We start from the raw sequence: 11368 nt of genomic DNA, 5'->3' as shown, positions 1-11368 counted from the left end.
TTGAAGAACATGCATGTGTACTACTAGCACCTGGGCACAGCACGCGTGCATGATCTCCATCTCTTCTGTCAGCCATTTACTGAAGGCCAACATTTCAAGACACATAATTTCTTGGATATATCGCTTTAAAATATATCTGTCAGTTCATGGGGATCGAAATCCATCAAAAAGGAGAATAGGACCCCTCTAGTTGCTGGTTCATTTTTCCTCGCTATCGATGCGGAGAAGGGCATTCTTTTGGCGCCAAAGCACTAGTGTACAGACAGTAGAGAAGCAAAAAAGAACGCTGTTGAATTGTTAGTCTAATATCCATTGCTTGGATGAGCTTGGATAGAGCACTCACCAAAGTGCAATGCATAATCCCCAGATAGCCTTCGTTTCCACACAAATAGTTTTGGATGCCCCAATCCAGGATGAGTAGTCAATCTTTCCAGTCAAACTCTCAGTATAGCTCTCTAATTTTGAGACAAATGCATACCCTGTTGCATCTGTGTCATTCAGATTAGAGAGCGATGAGCAATTGAGATATGACAATGGCTTCCCCATGACCACGCTCACGACGATCAAGCCTATCAGTATGAGGAAGTCCGCAGCAGCAGAAGGAAGGAATGGTAGAATGTCATCCATATACAGGATTTGACTGATGATACAGAATATGACCGCAACACAAGCCTAAATGTAGAGTTAGACTGGCCATTCGATCTCAAGACACGCAAAGTTGAGGCATACCACAACGAGTGCTCCAATCAGGATGCTTGGAGGTGTGTCACTCTCTCCCAAGATCAATGATATGAACTTGGCATCAATTCCAATGATTGCAATGAGCGAACATGCCTGAAAGAGGCGAGCAAGCTGGAATGTTGCCCCGATGGCTCCATAGCGGGGGATCATCTTGCGTAGAAAAGAGAAGTGAGTGAAGGTCGTCTAGCGTATTGTCGAGAGGGCGTATTCTATTGGAAGGAGAACAGCCAAGTTGATTTCAAAATGATTGTCGTATGTATGCCGAAACCTGTGCAAAGGATGGCAGATGTTGTCTTATTATTTAAAGGAGAGATGGGATTTATGTCGGGTTTCACAGTGAAGGGCGTTTCAACAACTATAAGCAGTGATGAAGAGAGTGCGAAGAAATCAAATTTCAGCTTGAAGTGCAATTTGAGATTGTAGAAGTAGAAAAAAGAGAACGCTGAATGAAAGTGGAGCTGGATATTGAAAGAAACGACGGCCGTGGGATCTTTCTCTTTATATCCTGTGTATCCTCAACATTGAAAGGAAGATCTATTCCTTGCAATTGATATACATCTAGACCACCTTAAATTAGCATCAGCTAAATTCTAGACTGTTATTTTAGACGCTTAATGTCGATCGCATCGCTTTTTGAAGATTTGTTGTTAGAGAATGTCTTAAAGGGATTCAAAGCACCAAACCCATCACCAATGAGAGACGTGGAATACCAAAGTGAAGCTCTTTCCAAATTTATGAGAGCTATATCTGCAAAGAAGCTCTCCAAGCTCTCTGATTCACCGAGAATGGATGGGGTCTAGATCTAGATCTGTCGATCCGCCCATGTCAAAGCCCCGTGTAAGTCTCCACCTCGGCGCCTGGAGAGACAGCCGATTTGCCCCGAGTGCTTCTGAGCCACTCGCTGGACAGGCTACTCCCGGATCTGACGCAGGCGGCTCGGAGATTTTGGTTGATGTATGAGATTGTGTTTCATCCCTGTTATTTGGCTATTTTTGCCTTCTGCAGGCGCCATGTTCTCTTTGTTGTTTTGACCCAGGAGTTTCAACAATGCATGTACCCATGAAATCTTCAACATCGCCTGTGAGTCTCTGTCAACACAGATAAAAATATCGGCACGGGAAGACGGAAATTTGCGAGGTCTCCAGCGCCTAAGACTTATTCCACCATACCCACAGAAAGATGCAGGTGGAAGGTGACTTGTGCTTCTTAGCACCAATACCAAGGAAAATCACAACCTGGACCTCGGGAGTATACAACGTGCCTGAGGGACTCGAGAAAAGTATATCAACAGTTTAGTTGTGTGCACGAAGGACTTACAGTGTTCAGCCGCGATCGAGGAGCCCAACATTATTATTCGCTGGTACTTATCTTATGCCATTCTCGAATACGATGTGCTTCATTCAGTTCTCAGCCTCCTCAGCCTACATCCGAGTCATAGGTCACAAGGGTCTCTCAGGTATCACAAGAGCCCTTAATTATTACAACATGCATAATCAGTCAAACTTATTTTAACAATGTTAGGAGGTGTGCCTTTGGAACAGCTACAGGAAAGAACATGTATGGGGGGAAGCGCGCGGAGGGGAAGTCTGCCCCGACACGTCGAGAGCTATCTACCTAGCCACCTTGGTCTGAACTATACAGACCACGTGATCTAACAAACAAAACAAATCTACCCACCAAAATTCAAGGCTGTTTAAGGCTCGTATATGAGGCGACAAATGATCATGCCTCTTGTATTCTCAAATAGACCAGATGCCGCCCGGGTGAAAAGGGCGGTGGGGGCTTGGTGCTCTAGGTGCATAATTTACGCTCTTCACGGCAAATTGATTCGTTCTAGGAGTCGGCCCGCCGCCTTCGCCCCCCTCTAGCTGCAGCGAGCTATGATGTGTCAACACATTCCAACAAATCATAATATCAAAATGGCCCAGAAGAGGGGTAGGCTCATCAGCCTCCTTCGCGCTCGTGTCCACAGCCTTAGCAGAATGCTCTTATAATCTGAATGAGACTCCCATTCGGTATTGTCGAGTCATTCTTCTCAACAGAATCTTAAGTTTTTTTTAATCTTAAGTCTCGGTTTATACTATGTCTCAAGGGTCTAACAGAGTTTATGATCCCATTCGTGTTGAGCAGTGGAGCCCAGGTATCATCCACTCCATAATTATTGGACATTTCAAACCTTGCAATACTAATGACATGCATACATTTAGACCGCCAACTTGACTCCCAGTGGAAAAAGTCTCAGGTTCAAGTCAATGATCTCAAGCTGAACAGTGCGTCAGGTTGGCCGCAATTTATTTCCCCTGAAACCAGGGTATTTACTATGTATGAATACCTTTCAGATTGATCTTCCATACCCACAGCTGGTAAATGGCTAATGTCGTCAGACGTGCGAGTCTAGTTGGGGCCCGTGACTCTAAGTCCCCAGAATATCGCGAAGCGCTGAAGAGATGTCTCTGTATGCCCGATATGTGGTTTTCGGCCAATCTCATAAACGCAAATGGATACTTTGGCTGTGAAGCCACTCGCGATGCGGAAACCAAGAGCATTACCGGATTCAGTGAGTCTACGTTTTTGAACTTCCATAAACTTCAATGTTCGAATCAATTTTAATTCAGCTAGATACTTGGTCTATGTTTGAAACGAAATTCCTTAGATCTGATATGACTTATTACTGGTCTAAAATCAAAGTATTTACAAGATGGTTACCTGCGACGAAACAAACCGCTGTTGTGTTATTTGGTCCAACCTCCGATCTGTCAACAAACTTGATCAAACCTCACTCCAACGAACTTGGAGATCCATTTTGGGTATATTCAGAAATCCTGGAAGAGGTCACCCGCCTTCAAGAGGACTCTGTATGGTCAATTCGTGACCATGTTCGACGGATCGAGAAAGAAAAAACGGAGAACGGGAAAAAGCCTCAACCAGACTACCGAAACCTGCATGACATAGCTCGTCATGCAATTCACGTCACAGAGTCTCTCGATGTCGCCGTACAGAATGTGGCTCACATCATAAGACAGCACGAACTATACGCAAGGTTGTGGACACCAACAGAGAACATGCCAGACATCCGTCATTCTGCATCTTTTCAGGATATCTCCAGTCGTTTATCATTCTTTCAAAGTCACATTGAAAGTATCCGACATCGGTCAATATCCAACCAGAAGAGACTCCAAAATGAAATCCAACTTTCATTTAACATGGTCTCTCAGCACGACACAAGTCTCACCGTCGATATTAGCGCCGCAGCTCGGTCGGACAGCGCTACTATGAAGACACTGGCATTCGTTACTTTGACTTTTCTTCCTCCCACATTCATTTCGGCAATCTTCTCTATGTCATTTTTCAATTTCGACCAGGACGGTGGCTGGAATATGTCCAACAAAATATGGATTTACTGGGTGTTTGCTATACCAATAACTCTTGGAACTGGCCTACTGTGGCAATATTGGCATAAAATCTTCCCAGAGGAGGCGACTACTACGCACTTGAGTGGTACGCATGTAGTGCAGGCGAGTAGGCGACAGAAGTCTGACCTAACGAGTTACGAGCTTGGACCTATGCCAATCTGAGGTCGTGGAATTACGATCTTTTTAGTGTCTGATTATTTTTGATTAGTGTTAGATACATGTGAAAGACAAGCGTGCCAGTCATCTCAGTAGCAGAATTTGAATTTAAACCGTGACTTGAATCTATGAACATTGAATGTAATGAATGGTAGTAATAAGATATAAGAGAAGAAAGATTAGAAAGAGTGCAACTTGAAATTATACATTACGTCGATCCGCCGGATTTTTGGAGTTCATCGAAAAGCAGGATGGTCATCAACAAGGTGTACACTGCCTCGCAACATCAACAACATCAATAAAGGAGCGACGGCCTTCCTTGCCGGATTGAAAGGCACTGAGTCTCTCCGCAGCCTCAAAGCTGTACTGCGGTCCTTGGTATTCACGTCTAGCTCTCAGTAGCCACCATAAAGCCGTCAAGGCTATCAGTCCCACAATTATGACGCTTGTGTAGTTCATGTTCTTCACTGTAGCCGGACGTTCCAGTGGGAAACAGAAGAAGACAATAGTGACCAAGATGTATAGTATTGAGGCAATGTTCACGGCCATGCCGAGTTTTTGTCCCATATAAAATGGGCCGGGGACCATATTTTGACGCCCTGACCAAACATGCGGGAGGATAGCACCGAGGTAGGATAGCGAGCTCAACACGATAAATGAGGATATTAAGGCCTGGAATGCCATCGTGCTGCCCACATAGATGCATCCCAAGCAGGTCACAAAAGCACTCATCGCTACTGTTGCGCGTACGGGGCAGTTGAGGGTTGGATGAACATGGGCAAAATAGCTGGCGAAGGGTGTCGCATTGTCCCGGGCGAGGCTCCACCACATTCGGCCACCTGTGACGAAAGTGCCAATTAAGGTCGGAAAGGTCGCGAGAAAGAGGACAGCGACTAGGCATATAGCACCAGCACTTGACCCTGTTGCTTGTCTGTAAATCTCGGCTGTTGGGAAAAAGCCGATTTCACTGGTATATACCGCGTCAAGGTCTTGGATTGAGTAGAAAAGCGCAACGAGGTAAACGAAGGATGTCGTGAATCCAGTCAACATCTGCAGCATAATTCCTTGAGGAACCTTGGATTCAGGATTGGGAACTGGAGAAGAAAAAGTCAGCTTGGCTATACAGTACTGAAGAACAGGTTTCCTGGATACCTTCTTCTGAGAGATGACTGATACAATCAGGTGTACCGACTGCAAAGGCTGCGTTCAAAAGTCCAGTCATGAAGCAAATACCATCGGACCACCCGCCTGTCTTGTTATGATATTCGGTCCAAACCAGGGCGTTACTCGCATGAGTAGTAGGCATAACGACGAGAACGAGTACAGTGACCAATAGCCCACACATTGATAAACTCAGCGCAATTCTGTTCAGCAGTGGGATAAATCGATTTCCAAAACACACAATAGCGCAACAGGTCCAGTTGACAATTTGAAAGACCACAAAAACCTGCCAAGAATTCCACTTCACGCCTGGATGATCCAGCAAGTACATAGCCACTGCCTCAGTTCCCAGCATGGAACTCATGGATGAGGCAGAGAGTAGCCAGGCACATGCATTTAAATAGCCAGTAAAGAAGCCTGCTCCACGTCCCTTATTGCGGCTAAGTACTGAGGACCAGTAGTATACTCCCCCAGCAGAGGGCATTGAAGATGCAAGCTCTGCTAAAGATGCTGAGATCGCTGTATAGAAAATGCTGACCAGAATAAGACTGTAGATAACAGCCATAGGACCTCCATTTTTAAGAGCGGCGACGATGGTTCCACCTATTGAGGCCCAAGAACTAAATTTAATGATTTTAGTAAAAAAAATCTAACAAGACCTAATCCATTACAGGCACGACTTACTTCGCAATGACAATTCCCAGGCTGGTCAGGCTCCATAGTCCAAAGTTGCGCTTTAACTCCTGCTTGTGTCCTAATGCAGCCTCGAGACGCACAACATCAATCTCGCCCTTGGTTTTTAGTGGGGTCACAATATCGCGGGGTGGATCTTGTTCAGCCATCGTGTTATCCTTTCTTGACGCTGAAGAGAGACAAAAAGTCCCTTAATGGATGATACAAATAAACAAAAGGGAGAGATGAGGGGAATGGCTTGTTGAAGAATGGAATCATCAACTGTGAAAAGCCCCCTGTAAGCGATCTGATGTATCTTCCGAGGAGCGAATCTCCGTTGCAACCTCAGTAATGTGTAAGCAAGGAGTCCACTGGGTCCATATGGCCTCCACGTGTGTTCAAATGTTCCAGGGGTTTGTGATATTATATCCGAAAGCCCTTTCTTGAGGTCAGGCCTCTCGTCTTGTTCAGGTTGTGGTTAGTGTGGATGTTTTGTTTTGTTTTGTTTTTTTTTTGAGCAGAACCACTTGAGATGTTTATTATCAAACTGGCGCATGTACCACCTAGTACTCCGTAGGCAGTATGGGGTACTCTGAATGTACCAACGCAATCTGAATGTATTTCACGATCCGACCGAGTCATTTTTTCACTAGACTCGTATTCACTTAGGCGCCAACCTCAAGTTTTCCAATACGATATCATCGATCGAAGTTACCAGTATGATGGGACTTCAAATCAGATTCCGATCATTGTCCCTTTGTGAATTTTTGTCACATGTGCATGTAAATCATAGAATGTGGAATAAATTGTGATTCTTATAAAGACGCAAGGGGTCTGCCAGAAATCTGGGAAATACAAACTGTAGGATCACTTGGTTGCCGATCAGCAGAGTACGGAGTACATATTGAAAACTTTCAACCCTGTCAACCCCGAATTGCATGTCAGATCTTTGATGTCTCAAGGGATCGACAATGAATCCATGGAATAGAGGAAACTTCAAGGTGATCAGTGTTTTACATACTCCACTAATATGATAAAAGTACCACAAGTCCATCATGATGTTCTAAGCATTGGTTCGATGTAACTTCTTTTCAACTTTTCATTGAGAACTCTCTGTTAGTCATAGTATCGGCATATTTCAATAGCTGTCTCCAAGGTTCAAGTTCAATTTTGTGATTGATCACTTTTTATTGAAACTTCAATAGCACAAGGCATCCATGCTTCCCGCGCCCCAGTGACAGTAAATACCGAGTACTCTTTACGAAGTGCATAATCGTCTGAGCCGGCTCGAGTCTCTTGGCGGATTAAATTTTACACCAACTTGAGCTTGAGGGATCAACAGATGGTATGGAGTACCTATCCAGAGAATCCGTGAACCCTGTCCTATAGTATCAGGTACTAATCAGTACTCATGTATGGCGAACTATGGATACGAGACTGTCGGCAGGGCGTTTAACTCGTATTTTTGTTGGCTCAAAGTAATCCCTGGTCCAAAGTGAGGTGAATCAAGGAGTTGAGGGCAAACTCAGAGCTGGAACTTCCAACTTAAGCTTGAAGCCTAAGCATATCAATTATCATCCAGGCAGGTAGTACCGTAGAAAAGAGCGCTGGAGAGTGTAAGAACAGAGTGTAAGAACGCGTTGACCAGTTGGGTGTCTAAACTGCCACACCCGACCGCCTTCCATAATAACATGTCAGCGCGGAAGCCTGGAGGATCCACTGCCTTATGTCGTCATTCTAGCATCCCAGTCAAATATCATATTCCATGCCCTTGAATTTCCTCATGCCAATCAATATTATTGGCCATGGGTGTCACCGGCCTCTGGACAGTAGTCCAGCCCTGTGCTCGCCCCATCAAGCTCGAAACCCTTAATAAAAAACGTCTGGCGGTCGACGCGTCTATCTGGATCTACCAGTTTCTCAAAGCAGTACGTGACAAGGAAGGCAATGCGTTACGAAATTCCCACGTCGTTGGGTTCTTCCGCCGAATCTGCAAGCTCCTATATGTTGGTATCCTCCCGGTCTTCGTCTTCGATGGCGGTGCGCCAGTTCTTAAGCGAGAAACAATCAACAGACGAAAGCGAAGACGAGAGGGCCGACGAGAGGATGCAACTCGAACTGCCGGGAAGCTGCTTGCGGTACAGATGCAAAGGATCGCTGAGGAGGAAGCCGAGACGCGAAGGCAGAATAAGAAACGAGCCCGAGAAGACGAGGAAGAGGTCACTGGGGCTCCGGTATATGTGGAAGAGGCTCTGATGACCGACAGGGAGAAGCAGCAAAACCGTAAATTCAAGAAGACAGATGCATATCACCTTCCAACCCTGGAATCATCCCTGGAAGAAATGGGGGCTCCGAATGATCCACGGATTATGTCGCAGCTTGAGTTGGAGGAGTACGCCAGACAATTCCACCAGGGTCACGATATCAACCTTTACGATTTTTCCAACATCGACTTCGATAGTCCCTTCTTTCTGAGCTTGCCAGCTACTGATCGGTACAATATCCTGAATGCGGCCAGACTGAGGAGTAGACTCCGAATGGGATACTCCAAAGAACAACTAGATGTCATGTTTCCAAACCGTATGGATTTTTCGAGGTTTCAGATTGAGCGAGTTAAGGAACGCAATGACCTGACACAACGACTCATGAATATCAACGGCATGAATGGAGAGGAGGCATTTTACATGTCTGGACAACGCGTGGCCGGCGAACGTGGTAGAGAATACATTCTTGTTAAGGACAGCCAAAATGCGGGCGGTTGGGTTCTTGGTGTGGTGGGGAATAAACGTGAAGGTGAAGAGGATAAGCCAATTGACGTGGATAAAATTGGTATTACAGAAGTACTTTCAGAACACGATTCGGATGAAGATTCGGATCAGTTCGAAGATGTCCCTATCGAAGGACTCAATCGCTTGCCTAAGCTTCCGTTCCTTCAAGCTGGAGTCTTTGACTCATCGCTCTCACAGCCGGCCGTGTCTTATGGGATGAACGTCACCTCACAAAAGTCACCGGAAGGAGATATTGAAGATGATGCGCTCTTTGTTCCTGCCAACGAAGACCTACAACTACGGAATACAAATATCCAGGAGGACTTGGAAACAGAAGATGATGATGATCTCCGGAGAGCGATAGCATTATCGATGCAGATTGATGAAAGCGAAGATTACGATATACCCGATATTCCGATCAACCGACCAATGGATCCCCAAATATCATCTGAGATTATGCCAGATTTTCCAGATTTTCCAGATTTCCCACTGGATGAAAGCGATGACGATGCGATGGACTTTACCGCTGCAGTGGCACAGACCAAGGTTGTTCAAAAGCCTCAGCCCGCATCCCACTCATTCGATGGTCCGCTACCCTTTGCATCAATAAAACTCACAAAGGCTCCAAATCCCAATGAAAAGGCCGGCGATGAGGGAAATGCAGGTGGATTCGTGAAAGACGCTCCGTCAAAGTCAAAGAAGGCAGAGCCTCTTCCTCCTTGGTTTTTCGAAGGGAAAATAAAGCAACGCTTTATGGAGGAACCGAATTTTGAGGAGTTTAGTAGAGATAAAGAGGAGGAAACAGAGCCTGACCATCTGTTTCTGTCCAACCGTCGTCCTCCAGAGATCATTGATGTTGATGACATACCCGATGAGAAACAACCTATCGACTTGGATGAACATGGCAAGAAGGCGGCTGATATACCCGAAGTTTTGACTGTCGATGAGCTGCAACCCGTATCTCATATCATCGACATCTCGACCTCTGTCGATGCCCGGCCCCAGCAATTTGAAAGTCCGACCTTAGATCAAAATACAGAAATCGACACTGGAGACCACTCCTCCATCGTATCCTCCCCCGAGCCGGAGTTTGAAGATGTTCTACCTGAAACTATCGTACAAGTACCCGAAATCATTGAACCAACTAGTACCATGATGACTACTCAGTACACCGAATCTCAGGAGCAGAGTCTGGCCCATGAACCAAATTTGGAAGACACTTTCGACATGAGTGACCCTGAAGAGGAAGAGCTTATGCAACAACTTGCTGAGGAAACCGAAGAGCATGCCCGATTTGCACAGGCCTTGAATTCAGCGGTAGCGGCCCAGACCACACAAGATTACGACCAAGAGCTCAGGCAGCTGCGTAGTCAACAACAGAAAGATCGGCGTGATGCTGATGAAGTGACTCAAATCATGATCAATGAGTGTCAACAGCTACTCAAACTATTCGGGCTTCCCTATATCACAGCCCCTATGGAGGCTGAAGCACAATGCGCGGAACTGGTATCCCTGGGCCTTGTCGACGGTATTGTCACCGATGATAGTGACACGTTCCTATTTGGCGGTACTCGAGTCTACAAGAACATGTTCAATCAAAGCAAATATGTGGAGTGCTACCTAATGTCAGATTTCGAAAAGGAATATTCTCTGCACCGCCAGAAACTCATCAGTTTTGCTCATCTACTGGGTAGTGATTATACAGAGGGTATTTCCGGCATTGGTCCCGTGACGGCACTGGAAATAGTGACGGAGTTCTCCAGTCTCGCTGAGTTTCGTGACTGGTGGACACAGATTCAAATGGGTGTCAATAATCCAGATGATACCCACCTCGCCTTCCGAAAGAAATTTCGAAAGAAGGCATCGAAAATATTTTTACCCCCAGGATTTCCTGATGAGCGGGTCGAAAACGCTTATCTCGAACCTGAAGTTGATTCTGATCCTTCGCAGTTCCAATGGGGTGTGCCAGACCTCCATGGTCTGAGACATTTCTTGATGGTGACGATCGGGTGGAGCCAGGAGCGTACCGATGAGGTTCTAGTGCCAGTGATTCGAGATATGAATCGGAGACAGGATGAAGGCACTCAGTCCAACATCACCCAATTTATGCAAGGTCCTCAAGGTGCAGGCGCATTTGCACCCCGAGTCCGTAGCACTGGCAAGAGTCGCATGGAAAAGGCGTTTGGTCGACTTCAGCATCAAGCTCAAATCTCCCGTGGTTCACATAATGCAGATAACCAAGCGAGCAATGCGGCGAACTCCGCTCAATGATGGGCTATTCATCCCATAAACTTAGAGTTAATAAATACAGCCTTGTTGCCTCGCGTCACGTCTCCACTGGGTTATGCGTAGTGGGTCTTAACCTGATAATATCGTACAATATTATCAAATTAGTCCTGTCTTTCCAACCTTTTGATCTTACGAAGTAGATAGGCACAGATATTGTACTTTTTAGCA

The 11368-nt window shown here is 45.8% G+C and overlaps 4 protein-coding genes across 4 annotated transcripts; 2 read left to right on the top strand and 2 right to left on the bottom strand.

Moving 5' to 3' along the window:
* Window positions 1–198: 198 nt before the first annotated feature.
* Window positions 199–891, bottom strand: N7483_004059 (uncharacterized protein; the record flags this gene model as incomplete). Its single annotated transcript, XM_057087496.1, has 3 exons — window positions 199–286; window positions 344–672; window positions 730–891. The coding sequence occupies 3 exons, from the start codon at window positions 889–891 to the stop codon at window positions 199–201; spliced, it is 579 nt and encodes a 192-aa protein (XP_056947325.1).
* A 2217-nt stretch (window positions 892–3108) lies between these two features.
* N7483_004058 (uncharacterized protein) lies at window positions 3109–4238 on the top strand (the record flags this gene model as incomplete). Its single annotated transcript, XM_057087495.1, has 2 exons — window positions 3109–3298; window positions 3361–4238. Coding segments are annotated over 2 exons (1068 nt in total), but the record flags the coding sequence as incomplete, so codon positions are not given.
* Window positions 4239–4568: 330 nt separating this feature from the next.
* N7483_004057 (putative choline transport protein) lies at window positions 4569–6313 on the bottom strand (the record flags this gene model as incomplete). Its single annotated transcript, XM_057087494.1, has 3 exons — window positions 4569–5404; window positions 5463–6091; window positions 6156–6313. The coding sequence occupies 3 exons, from the start codon at window positions 6311–6313 to the stop codon at window positions 4569–4571; spliced, it is 1623 nt and encodes a 540-aa protein (XP_056947323.1).
* A 1635-nt stretch (window positions 6314–7948) lies between these two features.
* Window positions 7949–11182, top strand: N7483_004056 (ssDNA endodeoxyribonuclease RAD2; the record flags this gene model as incomplete). The annotated part of the gene is made up of 1 exon (XM_057087493.1): window positions 7949–11182. The coding sequence occupies one exon, from the start codon at window positions 7949–7951 to the stop codon at window positions 11180–11182; it is 3234 nt and encodes a 1077-aa protein (XP_056947322.1).
* Window positions 11183–11368: the final 186 nt, after the last annotated feature.

This window comes from Penicillium malachiteum (genome assembly GCF_028827825.1).
Source record: "Penicillium malachiteum strain IBT 17515 chromosome Unknown utg000002l:1.0-8849297.0:1.0-8852440.0, whole genome shotgun sequence".
In the NCBI taxonomy this organism is placed as follows: Eukaryota; Fungi; Ascomycota; class Eurotiomycetes; order Eurotiales; family Aspergillaceae; genus Penicillium; species Penicillium malachiteum.
Note: the sequence above shows the minus strand (reverse complement) of the source record. Positions and strands in the feature narration are given on the sequence as shown.